The sequence below is a fragment of the Halichondria panicea genome, chromosome 8 (genome assembly GCF_963675165.1).
Source record: "Halichondria panicea chromosome 8, odHalPani1.1, whole genome shotgun sequence".
Lineage (NCBI taxonomy): Eukaryota > Metazoa > Porifera > Demospongiae > Suberitida > Halichondriidae > Halichondria > Halichondria panicea.
In genome coordinates, this window is record NC_087384.1 from 3240268 (window position 1) to 3264944 (window position 24677).

At 39.2% G+C, this 24677-nt stretch overlaps 1 protein-coding gene across 2 annotated transcripts; it reads left to right on the forward strand.

Moving 5' to 3' along the window:
• The first annotated feature begins 14 nt into the window (after positions 1-14).
• LOC135339911 (sacsin-like) lies at positions 15-24567 on the forward strand. 2 transcript variants are annotated; one of them, XM_064536144.1, is made up of 6 exons: positions 15-88; positions 3634-4033; positions 5494-6200; positions 6343-6471; positions 9653-9911; positions 11929-24567. In XM_064536144.1, exons 2-6 carry the CDS (start codon positions 3655-3657, stop codon positions 24429-24431), a joined length of 13977 nt encoding a protein of 4658 aa, XP_064392214.1. In that variant the 5' UTR covers positions 15-88; positions 3634-3654; the 3' UTR covers positions 24432-24567. The 2 variants fall into 2 exon arrangements, with proteins under 2 accessions (XP_064392214.1, XP_064392215.1); XM_064536145.1 differs by having other exon boundaries at positions 19-72.
• Positions 24568-24677: the final 110 nt, after the last annotated feature.

Genomic DNA, 24677 nt, shown 5'->3' on the forward strand with positions numbered 1-24677 from the left:
TAACTAGACTAAGGCTCTCATACAGCGCGCGCCTACACGTGCCACATCGATCCACATCTTTGTACTGGCCAGGTGAGCTTGTCCCCAAGTGAGTTATAATTATGTGTACACTTTGCAGTTAATCAACCATTATCTAGATCTACACACGTAGACCGTAGATTTAGATCTTCAAATCTAGTGTATAGATCTATTCAGATCATTTACTTGTACATGTACGTACATGTAGAAGAGGAGTCTTACTAAAGGACCTTCTCTACATTACAGGGATCCATATTAAAGGGCCACTTAGCTCTACGGTATTGGGTATAATTTTGTCCCATTTTATAGCACCTATGTATGTCCATGCCCTCACACTGGCGAGTGGGTGGCGCAGGGGACCAGCGTCCATCTTACCTGCCTTAGCCGTTATCGGATAGCTGAATTCAGTATTTTTGTTGCAATAATTATCGTTACTCATGTGTTTCATCATAGATGGTTCCATCAACAGTTTTTTCACCTCACCCCTACATGCATGAGAGGGGAATAGTTCCAAAGTGATGCAGTTGGTGGCGGCGGCTTAGCCTCAAATATGTTGCTGTGGCTGTAAATAAGATGAGATTGGAACCACTTGACCTTAGCTGATTAAGGTCACCAAACAGCCTAGATTTTAGTACTGAGTTGGCCACGCCCTCCCCAACTTGTATTGGAAAGAGGCTGGAATTCGAGACTAAGATTTTAGTGTCTGTAAGGGGTGGTTAAATTTGTACAAACGAAGGCTCTTGTTTTACCAGGCAGTTGCTACACGTGCCACATCGATCCACATCTTTGTACTGTACTTACTTACTGTTCTTTGTACTTAGTACTAACCTCAATATCAGGCCGCTCATTGTATTGAGGCTATTATTAGCTAAGGTCAAGTTGTTCCAACCTCATTATATTCATGGTAGCCTCGATCCCAGGCCGAGTTTTCGCTTTTATAACGGTTAGGCGAACAACTGGGCCTGGTACTAGTTGTCTGCGCATGCGTCAAATTTTCATTGTATATTTGTGGTCGGCAAAAATATTTAATAAGTCAATAATCGAAATTTGTACACAGAAAATGCACAGAGTGAGTACACAAAAGATGCACATAGGGAGCTGCTTCACAAAGACCTGGGGAGTTGCCAGTTGTGCTGCAGCACAATTACAGTGACCCAGGGCAACTTCAGGATGATTGAATGCCTTCAAATTACGTTTCAAAAAGATTTAGCAGGCTGCTGGACTTCTCTGATTCTAGGCCCCAACTCGTAACTCATTGCTTGAGAAAACGTAGATTCTCTTGATGTCTCTGAGCTACCCAGCAACGCTCGAATGAGCAGGTCATACTCCAGTCCTATGTCTGTGAGTATAGGACAATATTAAAAGAAACCAAAGACGGTTAAACCCTTACCTCAAACTGTCCAGTCTCGTCCGTTAGTATAGCCAAGAGGAGCACTGTTGGGATAGCTGGATATTAGCCATTGCTCCTGTACAGAGAAGTAGACATTTTAAATACGTGTAGATCTATACATATTAAATTTCTCGGTTATAGTGTCATTGTCGACGAGCTGATGATGGCAGCACCAAGTTCTCTAGCTCACACTCTTCACTTGATCCACCATATTAATGATGAAACTATAGTCTACCTACATTCTTGCCAAACATGAACAAGACTTGATAGCATAGCCGGCCATAGGGCCCACACAAAAATATCTGACCTTAACAAGCTTGACAAAGCTTTATACCTCTTCCCTTGTTGTTCAGTCTTCAGAATAAGCTTCAGAGAAGAGAGAAGCTTCAGCTAAGAGCCATTCCAATCGATTCCAATAATGATAAAACGGGAACTGACTTCTAGTACACGATAGTACACGAATATAAATGTCACGAAAGTGAACGAGAATATCCATTCGTCAGAATCTGACGAACGACTGACGCATGCGCAGACAACTAGTACCAGGCCCAGTTGTTCGCCTAACCGTTATAAAAGCGAAAACTCGGCCTGGGATCGAGGCTATATTCATGGTTGCCTTGAGGCTAAACCGCCGCCACCAACTAAACATGCGCTGCCACTACCTTCGAAGGTAAGCCGCCGCTACCAACTAAACAGCGCCGCCTCCTAATACAGATCATATAGGCTCATATACATGTACAAGATGCTCGCAGAGCATTCACCCCCTGTGTGAGCTTCATTGCAGCAAAACGGCAATAACTTTTAACCTTATATAATTACCAACATTATTGTTATGTCATTCTGGGGAATGATCGTGAATCTAGAAGACATCGATTAGATTGATCGTTTTTGTCGCCTTCGAAGATCGCCTACACCCTATCCTTGGCAGTTAAAGCATAGATTGAAAAGGAAGGGGATTGGAAATGAAAATGTTTGCGTGAAACACTCCGCGTTATAGGGTGTGGCTAAAACTACAAAGGATTATATTTATAGTCAGCATGCTCATTACCTGTCTTGCTGCCATACAATGTGTTGTACATAGAAATGGTGAAATTGATCACTTTTTAATGTTGATTATTCTAAAAAGTAAAGAGAATCTAGCTCTAAAAGGTAGACTAAGCAACGCAGCCACTATCACTAAACAAATAAATGCTATACAAGAAGGAATAGCTCTTACTATGAAGTCGTGGGAGGTCAAGGCCCGTGGTGTCTCTAAAAGTATACTAAAGCAGTTTGAAGGACTATATATACTGCAATTGTTTATGAACAGTACAGCTTATCCATAGCATGAAACCATCCTCTATAGCACTTAGATACATAATAACCAAGTCAAGCAATGTCCTTTGCTGTTTCGGCTTCACAGCAGGGAAAGAGAAAAAGTTGACATGGAGTATTCAAGCTAAACTCAACAAAAAGTAAAAACAGAGTAAAGACAAGGGACTTAGAGCTTGTCAGTGGTGTAAACTTACTTCTCTAGCGTACCTCCCAGCTTCTGAGTGATCAATAGTGGATAGGAGAGCTAGAAACAGTTGAAATACAACCTGAGTACGGTAAAACTAAAATATTCGCGAGCGCGAAATCATAACGCGGAGTGTTTCACCCGTTGACACAGGGTGGCCTGGTCGTTTCCAATCCCCTTCCTTTTCAATCTATGGTTAAAGCAGGCGCAAGAAAGTGTCTAGCTTACTCACACAGCTCGTTTTTATTTTTATTTTTTTCCTCGTATTACTCTGTATTTATAATTAAACAGCTAGGGAAAGTTTTTAATAGCCAACAGAGATATATCTGACCATGCTGTTTTTGGCATTAATATTATTCCAGTTTTATATTTGGCGGGTGTTTTAATTTGGCTACCGAATTTTCGCTATTTGGCTCCAGAGCCCTCAGCAAAAAATGTTCTTGGGTTCTAATATTCACGTTCAATGCCAGGTAACCACACCCACCAATAGCTTTGCATGTGAAGTACCAATGTGTGGGAGTTTTTCCCATTTTTAATTTTCGTGTCTTCTGTCTGCCCTCGAAAAACACGAAATTTTGCACCTCACACGAAAATTTCCCGCTGTACGGTATTGGTATTATACTGTTTTGGTTTCTAACTATAAAAATGCCGAATAGCTTCAATGCTATAAACCTGTGTGCATGAGTGCAGCCCATGACGTTAACAATATCCATACCCCACCATGCAGTCGTACATTGTCAGGAGCAGTATGGATTTAGAGCCGAGAGCCTCAATACCAATAGATATAACTGTTTCTGGTTTGTCATTAAACACATTGAAAAAAAGGTTTGAACTAACAGATGCACAGCTAAAGAAAGAAATTGAAGAGAAATATATTCCAGAATTAGCGGACTGTTTTGACAATTTTCATGACTATTTTGAAAAATTCCCGCTGAAACGAGGACAAAAAACTGATGTGATGACAGAAGTTAATCGAAATGGAACTCAAGCTGGATGGAAGAAAGCTCTGAGCCTTTGGAGAAAATTGAATCCCTTTACTGCTACGTATGAATCCCTCCTTGAAATTGTGCTATCATTACAGAAGGGGGATGTAGCCGTCAGCATATGTGAGCTTATTCGTCGTATAGGTAAGTAAAATTGTGCAAGTTATAAGTGCATGGACCTTTTATTGGTGCATGATCTTGTGTGTGAAATATGAAATTATATATTGCAATGATCACCTTAATTGTTGGTCACACTGTATCTACCAGCTATGTTAATTAAGTTACTTACATCTACATTAATTTTATAGCTGTGGTTAAATTTTCTGGGGAAGGCATCGAAAGGTATGAATGAGGAGAGTCGTGTGTATGTCAATCCATCACAAAGTCAATCATGTGCACATGCATGCGACTGTAAGAGACTGTAAAACATGGATCTGGCTTTGCATGTATCATTGTGTAACACCTACCAATCTGGGTTTTAGCCAGTGGTGGAGTCTATACTATAGTAATTAGCACATAGGTTTGCTACTACGTACATGGCAAAGGGGTATAAAACGTACCCCGTAGGAAAATCTTTTCGTTGGAATGTTTCAGTGCACTGTACGTACAGCAGCTTATTATGATCGTATAACAGGAAAATTCGGTTTTAATTGTGACAAATGGGGGAGAATTTTATGTTTTGAGCGTGGATAGCTATGGCGCGTATGTAATGTTTCCTGCTATGGTGGTTGCTCCATAGATAGAAGAGAAAGGGATTGGCAACGGGGGCAGTTCACGTGATGCTTTTACATTGAATGTACACAGATGGGCCTGAAACCATCCGTGTTTCGCCCTAAAACTCACGCGAAAACCCGGGAAACTTATTGTGTCTAATGCCCTTCTCAAAGACCCCTCCAACACTTAAACACATGCCCCCTGATGGTAGGTATTATTTAGAAATGTAATCTTGATTTTCGTAAAGTAGCTAGAGGTACACAGAGCCTCTGTCAGAGGCTTTTTCATGCTTGTGTTCCTATAGCACCTATGATATAGCTAAGGTTGTGTTACTAAGTAGTGTGCATGTCCCAAATCGCCACACAAATGAGGTGAAGTTGATGTTTAGCAGTAGAACTGCTCGTAGACTTTTTACAGACGGCAAAAACAATTCTCATGAATTATTCATGTTTAGACTCCCACGTTAGAAGTAAGCCTCGAGGCGAAACACGGATGGTACTGGAAGCTAGTGCACTCCGTTGCCAATCCCTTTCTCTTCTATCTATGGTTGCTCCTTGGCTCTCATATTCTAATTCGCCTGTTACTTGATAGAACGATAGGTACATATTATGCACAACAACGTACGTATACAGGTCTTCCACATGAGAGATAAAATAGTTTGATGTGAAGACTCAGTAGATGTTGAGAGGGCTAACACTAACTTATGTAACCTCAGAGTGCAGGTTAAAATTGTGACGAACCTCAGTTGACAATCCTCGGAGTCGTAACTAATTCGCAAATTAAGATTCTTGTAATAGTTTCCTGTTGTACGGTATCCACGCTGTAGCGTTTATGGCTTATATTGCTACGTATGTCACTACGTTAATGTTCTCCATAAATATAAATTATAGGTCATGAAACAAATTGTGGCCGTAAGCACCCAACCACTAGGCAAAGTGTTACGAAGTTGAAACGATTATTCAATGAGTTAAAGAACGCTGTTCTGGCCTTGCTTGTTAGGAGGTCAAATGATGAAGAAAATTTTCTTAGGTCATTTCAAGATAGCTTAGTACTGCTGTCGGGATCTAAAGGAAAATATTTCTTCTCGAGAAAGAGTATTGCAAAACTACGACGGTCATCATCTTTTGAGAATATCTTTGAGTTGTTGTCGGACAATTGGAACTTTTTCAATTGCTACCTACTTTGCTATGTTATTGACAACTTCACCAGTGACAATGATATTCGAAAGAAAAAGGAATTCTTTAGCCTCGAGCTCACTACTTTCTTGCAAACAACAACAGTGCCTGACTTTCACAGTGTTGGCCATGACACGGAACAAGTTGCCGGTGATGGTACTTCAGAAATTTCTGTATATATGCCTTGCAACGCAATGACGTTAGAAGATGTCGAAAATCTAAAAGAAGAAATTACACATCAAGTATCCTTTGAGCCTCACACCTTGTTCTATACGAGTTCTGGTAACAATATATTGAAATGGAGTGTGCCTAAACATCTCGCTACAATTTTTGCAAGTGCTATTGATGAAACCTTTTTAGTTGAACATCACATTAAATTTTTACAAATTGATGGCGTTGATTTGAAGAGCTATATAAAACAGGTATAAATCATATATTTACATTTCTGGTACGCTTTTTAATTGTGTGTAAACTGTACCCCTATGGTAGATGCTTTAAAATTATACCTCGCATGACCTCGATCTCTAAGCATTGTTGCTAGATGTTCATGCTTTTATTGTGCAGATGGCCCCGCAGACTGTTTCCCAGCCTATTACAGTCCGACGAACCACAGGATTTGGTTACAAACCCCCTCCCCTTTCAGTTACTATTCGAGAAGTTTTGATGCGATACCCTGATGGGCAAATTTTCAAGGTACGTATAGACCGCCATAACCTACATGTGAGTGTGTTTGTTGTGATAATGAATAGCTACATGTATATGTATACACGTAGGATGCTTTGATGCATGTAGTCTAATATTAACCCGATGCGTGTAGGTGGTCATGGGTCAAAGTATGTGTATGCTGAGTCTGCTCACCCGACTACTATTAAGTGCTGCGTTTATTAATAGTACATAGGTGTTTATTAATAATTATAGTACATGGTAACTATAATAGTTAGACACTGTTTGGAAGTTTATACATGATTTAGAATCCCGAAGGGCTAGTTGTAGTATCCCGAACGTAGTGAGGGTTCTACTAGCCCTGAGGGCTTCTAAATCATGTCTAGATCATAACAACCGTGAGTCTCATATTTGAGTGTTCTTATCTAATCTTTGCTTCATGATTTTCTAAGTGTTTTATCTAAGTGAATTACACGATTCCTAAGTAAGTACATGATTTTCTAAGAACACTTCCTCTAACCAATCAGATTGCAGTATAGTATTTATATGTGTTGTTAGGCACGAATTCCAGTACATCATAGATATAATCACACATTACAAAGGGTTTAGCCATAGATAGTAGAGGAGAGGGATTGGAAACACAGGGATTTCACGCGGCCCATGCGTGTCGCACCGGAAATAGACAGGAAGTTAATTTAATTGGGGCCAAAAGACTGTGAACAGATAGCTAGCTAGCTGTCTCTGGCCCATAGCAGCTACTACATACATAGATCTGAACTAGTTTCTTTGGTTGCTGTATATCAGAATGAGACTTTTCTCTGCCTTCAAAGAACAAGACATGCACTCACAAAAAAACTATAGTACTAGCCACAGCTCATGATCATAATCATAGACTGCATACTTATTTCTTAACATTATGATACACACAATCACAAAGGATGCATGGAGAAATGATGATGTTTACAAACACAAAACATAATTTTTGTAAGTCTGACGACGTTTAGTATTTCCGTCATCAGGTCACTACACAGCTTTTGCACGACCAATCGTAATGAATAACAGTGTCCCTGCCCTTTGTCATTGGCATGCCAAACTTTTCCAAATGGTCTTGGCAGATCCTCAGATGTTCTGAGTACCCTGGGAAAGCAATTTACGGGTAAGTTTGAATTAGCATATTTCTAAAACTATACAGGTTAGCAAGGGAAACTTTTCTCAAGGCACATCGGGATCATTAGGAAATATGTAGACCTAAACAGCAGTGATGTACAATGTATTGTTAACCAGCAACTCCCCCGCAAACATGTGTACTTACGAATTCTTATTTTCACACTTTTATTAACACTCAACTTAGCTATGCCTAAGGCATATTTCAATGCTTCCTCTACACTGTGATCACTCTCAAGCAACCATGGCTACTTCCTAGCTCAAGATATCCCCCCACAAAGTTTCATACCTTCAAATTCCCAGCTAAATACGTGTAAAATAGTGCTACATGGACCTTAGTTGGGTGTGGCTCGACCATCCCTGACGGGAGGTCGGGTTACAAGCTTATCTGGGATTTGTTCTGCTGCATTATGTAACACCAGGAGTATATACACTCCTGGTAACACTACTATGAATATTCTTCTTCTCAAGTGGGTGTTAACTGACATGATGACGTATAAACCACAGCATACTGCATGCGGTTTCGCAACTAGATACAAATGGAAGTGTAACCAAGCACGTGAAAAATGCTGCAATCTGATAGGGCGCCACTATAGTGGCGCTAGAACAAATCCCAGATAGGCTTGCAACTCGAGCCACGCCCAACTACATGGACCTCTGGATGATCAAATAAATTAGGTAAATGATGTAAACCATACGTTTACTATGGATAATGTACATACAGACTAGCTCTGCCAGTGCTTACTGCAGTTTCTTCTCCTCTGTCTTTGCAGCTGGCTCGCAATCAATCGCAATCAACACTTGCGGAATGCAACACGCATGGTGTCAGAATTCTCTAGGGCAATACATTGGTCACCTGAGATGTTTCCAATCCCTCCCCTCTACTATCTATGGTTTAGCACTTCAATGCTCTAGTTTTTTGCTGTCCAGAACTTAAATTCTTGAAGCTCACATCTGAATCAAGCTACCAGCAACGTTTTCTCTTTACTTTCAGGGTGACACCAGGAGCCCACTAGAGACCGTCTATCTAGAGTTACGCATTTGGTTGTAAAATCGCAATTTCTATAGGGAGTACCATATAATTATGCTTGATCAGAGGCCACTCTTGTATAAAGGCCGCACTCAAATAGTAGCCTCCCTAAAGCCCACCTTCAGTGCAATAGAAGCCGCTCTCAAATAGTAACCTAGTGAACTTTGAGGCTATGTCTCTGCACGGCAGCCAGCCATATATTGATACACTGGTATATACGGTAGCAGCTTGTAGTGCTTTTTAAAGACTTTCTCATGCATGGCAGAGTTCGAGTTTGTGCAGGTGAAAATAACTTTTGATGACAAACTAAAGCTGGGTTGTTGAATTAGCTGGGGCTAATAAACGCCTCTCTTACAATGGCCTCTCTCGAATTGTAGCCTCTGCCAGCAAAATGAAACATTTAGTAGCCGCGGCCTTTGATCAAGCAAAATTATACGATAAGTGTTTGCAAATAGCTAGCAGGTATTGTGTGGTACAACGCTTGTTAGGATAATTACACTACGCAAAATTATACTGCGATAATTCTGCTTCTCTTCCATCTCCTCTAGCTAGCTCACAACCACTCTAGATTAGCTATACAAGATGTTATAGCCTAGTGTTCTTCTTCTTCATCTTTCTTGCGTCCAGCTTTGGAGAGTAGCCCACGGGGGCAGACAAAGTTCAGAAATTGTAAGATGAGACAAGCTACACCCTCAGGTGGAGTTTAATGTTAGTAATAATTATGTCACTGTTGGTTTGCCGCAACGAAGTGTAGGATCCCCTGCGCATGGGCATCAGATGGCCAAACAAGACCAAGCAGCAGGCCACAGAGGTCCCCAGAAATGTGATCTCTCACGCTAATTGGGGCAGCAGCTATGAGAGTCTCCCTAAGTGAGGAGAGAGTGTTCACGTGATATATGCAAACAAATTTGCACTCTCCATAATTATTATGGCAAAGTGTTCATCGCCACTTATTTACTGTATAGTTAGCTTCTTTTGTGAGCTCCTTGTGTCACACACAAATATAATAATTTATAGGAATTGATCCAGAATGCTGACGATGCTGGAGCTAAGACTGTGTGGTTCTATGTTGATGAGAGGCAACACGGCATCGCCAACCTCCCTCACCCTGACCTGGCTAACTTCCAGGGACCAGCTTTAGTGGCTGCCAATGATGCATGTTTTACGGACAATGATTGGGAGAATATACAACGGATCAAGCAAAGTAGTAAAAGTAAAGATCCCTTTAAAACTGGAAAGTTTGGTATCGGCTTTAACTCTGTCTATCATCTCACAGGTACATACATGTACATGATGGGGTTGTGATTTAATTGTTGTGCCTAGGCAAGTATATGAAGTAATGTAAGCTCCCCGTGTTGTTACTTTTCCTTTGAATTAATATATCGCATACCGTATTACTAGAATATTTTGTGGGTGAAAAACCTTTGCGAACCAAATCAGCAGAAATGTTGACCCTTTGCGATCTAACTATTGCGTCCTGGCAAGGATCGTGTGTATTTACTAGTAATAATTTAGGTTTTGCGGATTTTATTGTTGCGAATTTGTCAACCATCGCAAAGTTCGCAAATGTTTGATGCTCGCAAAACATTCTAGTAATAATTATGGTAGCGCGGAATTTTTGAGGGGCTTAATTTTCGTGGGTGGTTAGCAATCCTATATATACGAAAAATAAGTCCACGAAAATTATCTGCTGATACGTGCAAAGGTTTGGCGTGGCTTCCGCTAAGCAGTCATCCTACAAACATTGTGCAACGAAATGCTTTTAGAGACCATTCCACGAAATATAAGTGCCTTGAAAATTTCGCGCTGTACAGTACTTAGAGGAAACGTACTTTGTTTCATTTCGAGTTGCAGTACCAGCATTTCATTTTGGTTGCTATCCGTCATGGTTTATCATTGTTAATAATCACATGGTATTATGCAGGAAAGCTTTCGAAACTCACGTACCTAGTTAACGAAAAATTGTTCATTAGAATGATGATGGTGCCCAAAAGGCGTACAGCCCTTCACTAAGAAAGCTTTTTCCAAACTGTCATAATTATGGTAGCTGTTGCGTATACGAAAGATCTGTGTTCTGTCCATAAAATGATGACGGTGTCCTAAGGGTACCGTATTTCTAGAATGTTTTACGAGCATTAAACATATAATTTTATGTGAATTTTGCGAGAGTTGATCAACAATTTGCAACAATAAGGTCGCAAAACCTAAATTATTAACTAGTAAATACACACGATCCTTTCCAAAACGCAATAGTTAGATCGGGTCAAATATTTTGCTGATTTGGCTGCATGATTCGCAAACCAGCAAAATATCCTAGTAATACGGTACTACGTATTCAAAGCATACTAAGTACTGAAAGATCATTAAGTATAGACTTGAATAATTCTAAGGAAGTACAAGCGCTAAGTTCACAATTTGCCACAATCTTGTTCCATAGTTCAATGGTTTTTGGGAGAAAAAAGTTATTATAGACCGAGGTTCTGCATAGATCTGGAGCATGAGACAGATGTCTTGTATCGTATAGTAAGTGTCTCTTCTTAGGTGCATGTGTCCTCGTAGTAACTTATATTATTATACAACATTTTGAATAGGTGGTACAGGCTGGCCAATGCCCTTCTCTATCTCAGTGTTGGTAGTTCTGCTTGTTTTAAAAGATCCAAATAGCTAATCGAGTTGTCCCACTGCTTTAGGCAAACTTTTATTGCGAACTTCTGAACCTTTTCCATGCCCTTGATATTGCATTTCAAGTGCGGGTCCAAACAATCGAAGCATACTCCAGATTTGATCTGGTGAAAGATTTGTATAGTTTCAGCATAACAGCGGGGAGAATGAGTTGCGAAGTTTCTGTGTAACAGTCCAACAAGTTTTCTCAACTTCTTACAAAGTGCCTTAGTGTGGGAATGCCAAGAAAGATCCGATGCAAATTGGATTCCTAGATACTTGAACGTCTCCACACGCTCCAGGGAAGCCATTGACTGTAAATGTGGGCAGCTCGATGGACCTACTTCTCTTGTTTGATATTAACTTACCGATATAATTACGCGTGTGTGTTAGAGTGTTTAGAGGCGAGTAACTCCCTGCAATAAAAGTGGTGATTTTTGTGATGTAGACCAACAAATGGCAACTACCATAATTATAATAGTTGTGGAAATGTGCATGGCTGCTGAATGCTTCTATATTGCATTCAATAAGGATATACATTAAACTTAAGATGCTTGTTCAATTACAGTACTGTAATTGAACACTCATTACTTAATGAGTTTTCGTTTCAGGTTGGTTGCTTTTCTACACAGATTCCCCTCTCATTGTCAGCGGTGACCGCTTAGCTTTCTTCGATCCTAAAGAGAAGATTTTTGGTGCAACTGGCAAGGATTACAACCTTTGTGATGTGATCACTCAGCACTCCGATTTCATAGCACCCATCAATGGTGTGGCAGGTTTTGAGTCAAGCTCTGTTGTTGACAAGGGGTGGTATAACAACACCATCTTTAGGTTACCTTTGCGTACAGAGCCTTCAGAAATTTCGAGCAGTTTGTATGATTTAACAAAAATGAAGAAGCTACTCAATGCTCTCAGGAATGAAGCTAAGTATCTACTTCTCTTCCTCAAGTCTGTACTTCGTATTGAAGTATATCACATTGCTAAAAACCATAAGCAAAAAAGTTTGTCCTTCTGCGTTGAATTTGATAACGAAGATCATGTATGTGAGCAACGTAGTACTTTTAATAGAAAGTTAGAAGATATTCATAAAATGCAGTCCTTCAAAATTTCTGAAGTTGTTTGTACTTCACTAAGGCTCTCAGTTGTTGTAACTGATCGAAATCGTGATGACAATCAGGGGGGTACTAGTGAATGGTTTGTGTGTAATTCAGTTGGATGCACTGACTCTGATGTGTTAGAAGCTGCAAAGAACCAATGTACCTTTCCAGCCGTTGGTACAGCGTTAGAGCTGGGACAGCAAACTTCTGGTGGTAGAATATTCTGCTTATTACCAATCCCTCCTGATGTCTTTTCTGGTCTTCCTGTTCATATAAACGGGCCATTTGGGTTAAATGATGACAGGCGGAGTTTAACATGGCCGACTATTGAGAGAGAAAACGACAGTAGTGCACGTTGGAATAAGACAATAGTTAGCAAGCTTCTTCCACCTTGCTATACTAGACTATTAGTGGAGGTAAGAATGCATATGTCCAACCCGGAGGACTTTTACAAGGCCTGGCCTATTCCTCAAGAAATCCATGAGCAATTTGCTGATATTGCTCGTCCATTGTTTACATCTCTGTTAAAAGAATCTGTGTTTTGGACTGAAAGAAGTAATGATTGGGTATCCCTTAATGAAGCTGTTTTCATTGGAATAGATGTAATAAATATTATATCGAAAGTTCTGTTAAAGTGTGGCGTTAATGTAGTTTCAGTACCCATTGAAATCTGGGAAGCAATTAAATCCACTAAACAAAATGTTGTCATGGTCACTCCAGAAAACAGCACTTCTGTAATGCGTTTGCATCCTGAGAGCTATAATAATCTCACCCCAACAGAGAAAAAACACATTTTATCATATTTCCTTTCTGCTCCGCATGATTCTTCTCACAACCTTCTTGGCCTGCATTTGCTGCCTTTGGCAGATGGTAATTTTGCTTGTTTTCAGGAGGAATGTGAACCAATTTACCTGTGCACAAAATTGTATCCCCGCTACCTTTTACCTGGCCTGGATTGTATGCTTGTGAATGAACTTCCAGAACTTCAAGAAAGTCTAAACATCCTCGCAGTTTCCCAGAAAACCAACTTGCGACTCCTTACACTCCAGGATGTTGCCAAACTCCTTCCCCAAATTCTTTCATCAGAAAACGCGATAATCAACAATGAAGTTAATATTACAAGAGAATGGTTACGTAAACTCTGGAAGTGTTTGTCAAATGAGACTAGTCTTCACATATTCCAAGACTCCTACATCGTTCCATGTTGGAAATCAAAGGAAAACACTCAGGATAGTTTTTTCCTCATGAAATTAAACAAGGAACAGCCAGTAATTTATATTGACCACTCAGAACACCCTCATTCCAAATCGTTTCTTTCTGCCTTGTATAAGTTGAATATCGGGGTGTGTTTCCACAGTGAATTCAGATTTGTTTCACACACTCAATTATCATCATATGTTAAACTACTCAATGGCAGTAACATTCTTGATGCAGCTATTGCTTCTCAGTGTGACGTTAGTGGTATAGTGTTCACTCAAGAGGAAGCTGAGACATTACGCTCGATATTAATTAAGATTTCCTCTCCTTTATCTGATGAACAGCAGGCTGTTTTTAAAAACTTTGCCATTTTCACTTCAGCAACCTGTTTAGGTAATAAACTCTTCTCAGTTACGAGCGCAGCAGCGGAGTCAATTGCCAAAAAACCATTGGGAGAACCTTCTAGACCCTATACAGTTCATTCTTTGCCTTCTAGTTTTATTCTTCTCACTCGTGATCAATTCAAGTTATTGGAATTACTTGATGTTACATTCCCCACTGAGTCTGAGATGCTAGTTGATCATGTTTTTCCTCTTTTGCAGGATTTTACATTTCCATTAGGTCATATAGATCAATTGATGGAAAATGTAATAACCTCGCTTCATGCTCTTAGTTCGGATGTTTCCGAGATTGTCAGAAATCTTTCTTTTATAAAAATTAAGTCCGGAAAGCGTGTTACTCCTCAGAAAGTGTTTGATAGCCATAATCCTGATTTATTAGCTCTGTATGAAGGTGAAGACTGCTTTCCACTTGAACCCTTCAATTCACCCGAGAGACTACAACTGCTTCAGCATTGTGGTCTACGCACTTCTGTCACTCCACAAGAGGTGCTAGACATCATACACTCTATTAGCTGTGACGCATCATCAGAGCCACAAAAAGTGAGTGCTGTAAAGTTGAGACGTGCCAAGGCCGTTATAAAGTATATAAGTGATCCAGCCTTTCAGCAGCTACTGTCTGACGATCCACAGTGTCAACACTCGTTCTCCGATGATTTGACTCGTCTTTCAACTCAAAGGTGTTGGTTGCCAGTACTCTATGAGAGACATTCAAACTATCCTAAACAGTTACTTTGGAAAGGTAGTACCTATCCTTCCCATTTTGTTTCGTTGTCATCGTCAAATGTCGCTATAGTTGGTTCAAATTCCTCGAATTTACCCCTTTTAGTAGGGACAAGATGTTGCTTTGTAGATTTCAGTAACAAAATTTTACATCTGTTTATGTCCTCAATTGAATCCGACCCTGCAGAAATAGCTCATAATGCGTTGACTCAATTCAGTACTATTATTAATCACAAAGAACTTACAAATATAAATGTGGATATCATATCTGAGGCTTTTTATTCCTTTATGAATAACGAAGGTGTAAACTGTTTGAAAGAGTTGAAGTTAATAGACAGGTGGGTGTTTATACACAAGCATAATTGTTTTGTTAGTCCAGACATGGTTACACTTCAGCGGGACTCGTTTGACTACGAACCGTACTTGTACATTCTTCCAAATAAATTAATCGAATATGAAAATGTTTTTAATGTATCAATGGGATTCACTGAAACTGTTACCGAAACACAACTTCTTCAAGTTTTGAAAACGATTAACTTGGGTCCATGTGAAAAGAAAATGGTAACTGCTAAAATAGCTTGGAAGATGGTCACTAGTATTCTTAGCGTGCTAACTGCCAACGAAGAAAACTTGTCCGCAGAAAGTTTTAATTCGCAAGTACTCATCCCTGTTGAGACTGATTCAGATTGGCCACACTTGGAGAAAGTTTCTAATGTTGTTTACACAGACAATGAATTCTTAAAAGGGCATTTAGATTTGTTAGAGAGCAACTGTTCTCTTACACACAAACAGGTTCATAAGAATATCACGCCAGAGCTGGCTAATTGCTTGGGAGCTACGTCTGCATCTAAATTGTATGAAGTATATGAAGACACTTTTGAAGATACTGGACAACATGAACCCCTAACTGTTAGACTCAAGAATATCCTCCGAGACTACAAAGACGGACTCACTATTATCAAGGAGCTGCTACAAAATGCTGACGATGCAGATGCTACTGAAGTAAATATTTGCTATGATGCTAGGCAGCATGAAACAGACCCGGCAAAGTTGTTTTTCGGGGGAATGGCTGAAGCTCATGGACCAGCCATTATTGTTCACAACAATAAACCTTTTTCTGATGATGACTTCATCAACATCACCAAACTAGCTGGAGCCACTAAACAAAGCAATGCATTAAAAATTGGACAATTTGGAGTTGGATTTTGCTCTGCGTATCATATGACTGACATTCCTTCTTTTGTAAGCCAAGAGCACTTATACATTTTTGATCCGACTTTATCATATTTAAAAAAGGAAATTAATAATCCGGCTCAACCAGGAAAGAAAGCAAAATTCACTAACATGTTAATATCTGGGTCACGGCAGTTAGACCCCTATAATGGTCTATTTGGCTTCAATGCCACACAGAGTTATAAAGCAACAATGTTTAGGTTTCCATTCCGCTCTCGAGCCAGTGAGCTCAGTGGAAGCTGCTATTCTCACGCTACTGTTGAAGAACTCATCATTGACATGAAAACTTGCAGCTCAAAGCTATTACTCTTTCTTCGCAATGTGAAGGTAATTACATTTCAGCATATTGTTTCGGGTCAGAATGAGCCACAAACCTTGTTGAAGATAGTTAAGGATGTGGTACCCTTGCAAATCCCCCTCTATTCAAACACCCAAATTAGAAAATTCACTGTATATAATATATGTGCAAGGAATCACACAAGCTGTCACTGGCTCGTGTCCCAAACAGATAGATATGACAGTCAAAAGAGTTACAATACTGCTTCTGTTGCTTGTCCACTTGGTTCATCAACTTACACAATTGATCCAAAATTTGAGGGAGAGATCTTTTGTTTCCTACCGCTTTCTCAGAAGACAGGTCTACCCGTACACATCAGCAGCAACTTTGCCGTCATCAACAATCGACGAGGTATCTGGACTTCAGATGAAGCCACTTCTCACAATGACAAAGATGTGGAGTGGAACATAGCATTAATAGATGCAGTTATAACTCCTACATATTACACCCTACTTCTTGCTCTTAAGGAAATGAAAATTAACGGTCTCATACCTGGCTATTTATTTCATGATCTTTGGCCAAAATCAGAGAAACTATTGCAAAACAATCCTTGGGAGAGCATGATATCAAAACTGTATGAACTGATTTATTTCAAGTCAGATCAACTTTTCTTCTCAAATTATTCTAAGCAATGGCTACATTTATCTGCTAGCAGATTTTTGGCTCCTGGGATTTTTTGTCTGTCATCAGAGCAAACTATTACACCAGTTTGTATCTTTGAAGTTCTTAAACATCTCAATAAACCGATTGTTTGTCTGCCAAGCTCATATCATGCTTTCTTTTATCTTGATAAGGAGATAGTTGATGACAACGCATTTTCTAAGCTGTTTTTCAACAATTTGGATTCTCTTAAGACAATTCCAAACACCCGTAATAAAGTCATTTGTTATATGCTTGAGGTATATGCAGCAGAGTTGGATGACAAGACGGAGCGATGGTGCATGTTGAATGATTATTTTCACAACAATGCTTGTATTCCGTGTACACCTACTGGTGAAATTCTCAGACATTGTAATGAAGTCATTGATCCAAGTACTGACTTTGCAAACCTTTATGATGACTCAGAGCCCTTTTTCCCCATCACTGAATTATCAAACAGAAAGCTTTGCTTATCAGCATTGGTTGAGTTAGGGATGATTTGTAAAACCATCCCTTGTGATATGTTGGTGGAGCGTGCTACATCTGTTTGTTGTATCTATAAATCTAATAAAAAGAAAGCTATGAATCGTGTTAAACACATTGTTATGTCATGTACAAAAATAAGAAATTTGTCAGATAAGCGATTGTCATCAGTTCCTTTTCTACCAGTCTTACAGAGACCTAAAGGATATCATCTCTCTTGGAAAGGGGATGGAGAGGTGCTTATGTGCAGTAAAAATCTCATGACTGAAAGCACTACCAATTTTGATCTTGTCGGGTCCCGGGTTGCATTTATAGATGTTAAAGACATTGGCTGTGTTTCTGTTCCCCAAGAAAGTATTGCACTATTGGGACTACGTGAAGTTCCATCATTTGAAGAAGTGCTTGCACAACTTAATGAGTTACAATCGGTGTTCATGGCTAAAGACTTCCAAACAACAGAACTAATTTCAACTACTGGCAGAATGTGTACTCAAGTGTATGGTTTCCTGGACACAACTCTCAGAAAAAGTTCTATCGAAGCTCAAAACATTTCAATATCCTATGTGTGGAATGAACAACAGTTTGTAGAATTAGATGTTGTTTCAAAAAATTGGAGAGTTAATGGTCCTTATCTGTATGGTTTGCCTGCCAGCATACTGTCTAAAAAAAAGTTGACAGAATGTCTGAAGTTTAAGAAACAGTTTTCATTTGAAGATATTCAAAAGGCTCTCCAAAAAATGAAAAATGATTATGATTGTCGTCCTGTTGATGAACATTGTCAAACCATATTACAAGCTATCATTACTTTGCTTCAAAATTTACATCTCAGTGCATCGAAGAAGTATACACTATTATTACCGGATGAAAACTACGTTCTGTATCAGTCAGATACATTGATTTATAATGATGTAGATTGGGCTGCAAAAGACTCACATTATAGGTATGTGAATAGCATTGTGCCTGCCCAGTTAGCAAAAAAGCTTGGTGTACAGCCAGCAAGAGGCCAATTGCTAAAGAAGTTTAGCAGGTCCAATATACAGTTCGAAAGCGTTGAGTTTGGTCAACGCGAACAGCTAACCCTAAGAATTCAAAATATTTTACACGACTATCCATTTGATATTACATTCTTGAAGGAGCTTCTTCAAAATGCAGATGATGCAAAGGCAACGAAAATGTACATTATTTTAGACAAGAGAACTCATGGAAAACAGGGTGTTTTGACTAAAAACTGGGAAAGACTACAAGGCCCTGCTCTTTTGATTTGGAACGACAGTGTATTCTCAGAAAAAGATCTTCAAGGAATTCAAGAACTAGGGCTTGGTAGCAAGCGTTCTAGTACTGAAACTATTGGCCAATATGGCATTGGTTTCAATGTGGTGTACCACCTTACTGACTGTCCCAGCTTCATCACTGGTGGAGAGACTATGTGTGTACTAGACCCACACTGCGAGTATGTGCATGAAGCTGATACCTTGTATCCAGGTAGAAGATTTGAAGGTTTGAGTCAAGGTTTTTGGACATGTTTTCCTGATATGAGTTCCACTTATTTGCGATCTGGTCTGAAAAATTGTCCATCAGAGCTCAAAAGTGGCTCATTGTTTCGATTTCCATTAAGACACACCAAAGAGCACTTGGAGTACTCAAAAATAGTTCAAAAAGGATTCGAAAGGTTTATCACTTCAGGTCAAATGTGGAACACTCTTCAGGCATGGGCGCCTAAAATAAAAGAATCTATGCTTTTTCTCAATCATATTCAAACAATCCAATTAATGGTTATTGAGGAAGGTAGTGACGAGGTTGCTATTAGTCAGAAATTGTACTCTATAAAAAATGAGTCTGACCTGCAGAAATGTAAGCAACTTCACAAAGCAATTTCCAACTTCACAAGTAAAGAAAAAAGCAAGTCATTTGTAATCAGATACCCTTTGAAAATCAATGATGTTTACTTGGACTCGGCTGGGCAGGAAGTATCCACTAATGAGGAATGGTTGATACAACAAGGTATAGGAGATTTTAATAACGAGAAGCAGTTGTGGAGTTTCGTGAATACAATAAAACCTAGGCATGGGATTGCAGCCCCAATTAAATTGCCTCTTATGTCACAAACCAGCTCACCGGAAAGACAGCCGTTTTTGGGGAAAATATTTTGTTTCTTACCCTTGCCTATTGTTACAAAGCTGCCTGTGCATATTAATGGAAACTTTATTCTCAACTCAACTCGTAGAGACTTGTGGTTGTGTACGGAAAAAGGTCGAGAAGACGATAAATCAACTTGGAATTGTCGTCTTTTTCAAGCAATTGCTTCTTCCTATGTTAACCTTCTGGAACATGCTCAGTCGTACTATGTATCATCGGTGTGTTATGAGACATTTTCTTCGGCAAGTGATGACATTAGTAAGTATTACGAGATATTCCCAAATCCACATCACGTAGAAAACCAATACAGAGCAATGGTTTTCAGTGTATATAAAAAAATAGTAGAACAAAATCTGAATATTTTAGCTAGTGTCAACTCTACCAGTTTCTCTCCAAGACCAATGGGTCAGGTATGTGTAGTCTGGTTACCACCTAAGAGCAGTGATCCTTCAACTCAAGTGTACTTTCAGAGCAGTGTTAATCACAAAATTAATTATGAAGAGACAAACAAAATTTTGGAAAATATTGGCATGAGGGTGACAGTAGCAAGCACATTTCTGCTAAAGCATCTAAACGATGCCGTAACCAGAGGTAATGTAGAAAATACTGGCATAATTGAGGAAATCAACCCTGAAACTGTTTTTGATTACTACATACAATTCCACTCTAAACAAAGTCAAACAGGTCATTTCCCATGTGCAATCAGTCAAACTACTTTTAAGACTGTTTCTGCATTCAAGACATTCATTCAGTACCTTTTGCAGCCATCCAGGACTAACCAGATCACCGACACTTCTACTTCATCGAGTCCTGTTACAACTATGGAATTCCCGAAGGAACCATTTGGTTATCCTCTCCTCTTAACAGCAGATAATCAGTTAAGAACATTCCAAAAAACATCTAAAGTTCTTAATTGTAGTAGGTTTTGGGATATCTTTGAAAGTAGTCCAGAATGCTTCTTACATCCTGATCTGGGTGCTATTGAGTACAACAGGTGTTATTTTGTTTATCCAGAACATAGTCGACTACAGATTGAGATGCTATTCTCAAAGCATTTTCCGCCTTCTTTGAAAACAAACAGGGTGCAAACCTTTCCCACTGATTTTTCGAAGGCTAAGCTCAGTAGGTATTGGAGATGCCTATTCAATGATCAAGTATTTTCCTCTAGTATGGGGGAACTACTAAAAGAATGGGCTCTCATACCAAGTACCTCGGGAAGTCTCCACTCTTGCAGTGACTGTCTCCTGCCAGTTGTACCGCCAACATGTGAAAATAAAGCTTTTGCTGATGTTTATGATGTTCTTTGTAAGATAGGCATGCCTATCTTGGACACTTCTATAGTTGTTGACTACGAAAAGCTATCCTGCCCATCTCTTGACGATAAACCTTCTATTTTAAAAGCTCTATATCACCTTAATGAAGAGGCAAATCTATCTATAATCCTCAACGATAAAGTTGATGTCATCATTTCCTATCTGGAGGATCTTCACTTCTCACAGCGTATTGAACGAGATCATGTCAAGAGTCTTCCTCTGTTTGAATCTGTTGATGGTACATTGAGATCATTGCAAGGAAAATTAGTGTATGTTTGGCCAGCTGAGGCAATCACTTGTGGGTATTCAGAATGGAGTAAGCACTTTCCTGAGGTCATATTTTTGATGGAAACTGGCATGTGGGAAAGGCTTGGTTCTTTAAAAGTCTTAAAAATTGAAACACTGACCATAGAAAAGCTGTACTGCAAGTTCATCTTCACTTACTTTTCCATTCTCAATGAAGGAGATAGGTACTCACACCTCAAATACATCAGAGAGCGCTTATTTGTCAAACATCTAGTGCTTAAGGAGACCACATATAATTATGGACATTTTCTAAGTGAGTTAGAAAATCTTTGCTGCATCGGCACGGACAATTTGAAACCAATTAGTAGCTACTGCAATCATGAAATTGATATATTTGCTACTTTCAGTGAAGATTTCGTCTTTCTTCCTATTTTATTTAAAGATTCTGAGTTGGGTGAATGGTTGAAGTTCTTTAAAAAGCTTGGTCTAAAACAGACTGTGAGCCAGGAAAAATTTTTGCAGCTCTGTAGGAAAGTTAAAAATGGAAATCATGCAAACCCTGCTAAAGCAGCTGATGTTCTTCTTTCATATCTGTTATCTGATAGTGAGAAGCACAGGGATGACATTTTCCTAAATCAGGTAGCCCAAATTCCATTTGTTCCCACAAAACCTCTACCTAAACTAGCGTGGATCGCAAAACCACAATATGGGTCATTTACTAAACTCAGTGAAGCTGCTACTCATGATTGTGCCGTTTATTTGTGGAACATCAAACCAATTATTAAACTTCCTGCGGGTTGGAGACCTTTGAGCATCGCAGAACATAGAATGTTGGCAGAGAAATTGGACATTATATATGAACCAGACATTCAAGATGTAATGCAAAATATCTTGAAGATTTGTTCATTAAGGAATTTCACTTCTTTTCAGCACTTTTATCTGTACCCAAACACAAATGAATCTCCGTCTGGTGTATTATCCCTCATGGAGGTGATGATTAAGAATCTATCTCATCTGGAAACTAACCAGAAGTATGTCACTGATTCTCTACTGCAATCACTAAGGAATTCACCTTGTATACCTGTCAACATCACTGGTGATAAAACTCACTCATGGCAAGTACTTCTTGTAAAACCTTGCTATGTTTTGCGTGGAGTTCCCGTAGCAGCCTATCATCCATTTCTTCATGAACTAGACCATAGACTATCAGCGTTCACCTTCATATTGCAGCAATTAAAGGTTGAATCTGAAGTTGGATTCAGTCACATTCAGCTAGTTCTAAACAAGGCCTATGAAATTCAACGTTCAACTGGACAGGTGCTAGACAAAAACACCAGCGGCTGTGTCTTTTCAATATTAAGCCAGCTAAGACACAATTTGTATCATCAGTCTGAGCGCTTAGATGAAGTACTCTACCCACTGTACTTACCGAATCATGACGAAAAGCTTGCCCTTTCAACTAAACTACTATACGTCGATGATGACACTTTCAAGGGTAAACTTCACCCAAAACTTGATGGCACATGCTACTCTATGCTGAAGATTAGATCCACAATTCCTGAAATCGGTACCGATATCTTAATGTCAGAGAAAGATTTCTGTGAGTTGTTACCAAAAAGAACTCGTCCTGTAGGTTTGTCTGAACTATGCACTCTGAGAGTTCTGCCGGAGTGTGTGTTTGAAAACAATACAGAAGTAGGCAAATTGTTGACAAAAACATTTGACATGAAAGCAACTTTGTCAAAAGCAATTTCTGCAGGTGTGCAATACTACACAAGATTGCCTTCGAAAATTGTAGAAGCAGCCACCTTGCATTTCTTTTCTAATACAGAAATCAAGACACTCAATTACCTAAGAATGGCTGTCTGCTTCAAAACGACTGGTCAAACGCTTGGAAATTTAGACACGAAATTTCATTTGCAGGTACTTGCAGGTGACAGCTACCATGCTTGCTTATACCTGGACTCAAAACTGAAAGCAATGTCTCATGTTTACGTTAAAATAATTGTAGTTTTATCAACTAAATTGCTCAACCTGATTAGATCTCAGCTGGATAAACCAGAACTTTTAACTCGGGAAGTGTCTACTTCTTTAATGAAACTGCTTAGTGATTTTCTAAATGCACACAGTCCTCAGGATATCCAGGATATTCTAGAAGACAATAGTATACCATTGGTAGAAGTACAAATGAACGATGCTGATTTTACGCTCGGTAAAGAAGTTTCAGAGTGCTGGCACCATAGACTAGATCAGACTATTGAAAATGTTTTCCATCCTGGAGAAATAGTAGGATATGAAGTGGTCGAAAATCACATTGTTTTTGCTATGATTATGCATCCTGTTTTACCCAAAGACCTTCACAGTTTTGATTCAATTCAAATTGCTGACATGCAATACATGATATCCACACATGATGATGAACAACAAGAGAAAGCAGGAATTTTTGAGCTTTACAAATTTTTGAAAGGAATCAAGCATACTCAATGTATAGAAGATAGGGATGCAAATCAGATTCGAGATGAAAACACTGACAGAGAGCAAAAAATAACAGAACTTAAAAAACAACTTGTAGGTGTTTGGAAGCTATCAGAAGAGCTCAGGACAAGAGCTCTTCGTCGTCTGTGTCTCAAATGGCATCCAGACAAGAATATAGACAATCCAGTGCTAGCTGAGACGGTCTTTAAAATTCTGAATGAAGAGATTTCAGATAAAAATGTGAATCATGGTATTTTTTGCGAAGAATTGCGTAAAACGGCACAAAAACAAAGAGAATTTTATCGGAGAGAACAAGAGAGTAGATTAACATCAGAAACACAAGCCAAATCTAGTAGCAGCCTACGAGAATTGAAGTGTGCTGAAATGCCAAAGTTTGACGAGGAAAGTCTTTGCCCTAAACAAAATCCTGAGGAAGGAAGACGATGGCTGCAACAAGCTGATGCTAATTTTGAATCACTTTTGCTACTGTTTTCAGAATGTCGGGACAAACCCAGAGTGTGTGGAGACATTTGCTTCATGGCACACCAAGTAGCAGAGAAAGCTCTTAAAGCAGGGAAGTATTTCGTTTGTGGTCTTGATGAAATATCTTTAAGATCCCACAGTTTAAGTACTCATGCTTTGGGCCTGCAGTTTGAACTTCCTAATGAGACACGTGGGCTAGCTGCTCACACCACACCACTTGAAGAATACTACCTTAATCCACGATACCCTAACTGTTGGCCCTCTCCTCGAGTGCCCGCTGAACAGTATAACTACGAGGAAGCTGAAGGAGCCAAGAATCATGCACAAATCATACTAGACATAATCAAGAACATTCTCTCAATACAAAGTTTGTAATAATTATATATATACATGTAGCAGAGTACGTAATAGCACAATGACTGTATTAATTATGTATTGGACATCTTTTTATATAGCACAATGCTTTTGTTTTAGCGACTCTCAATATTTTAATTTATAATTATACACTGTGCCCTAAAAATTATGTTTCACAAATAATTATTAAAATACGAAAGTTGCAAAAATTAATGTCAGTATAAGGGGTATACTCTAATTATAAAAACGGTCTAAGACATGCGTATA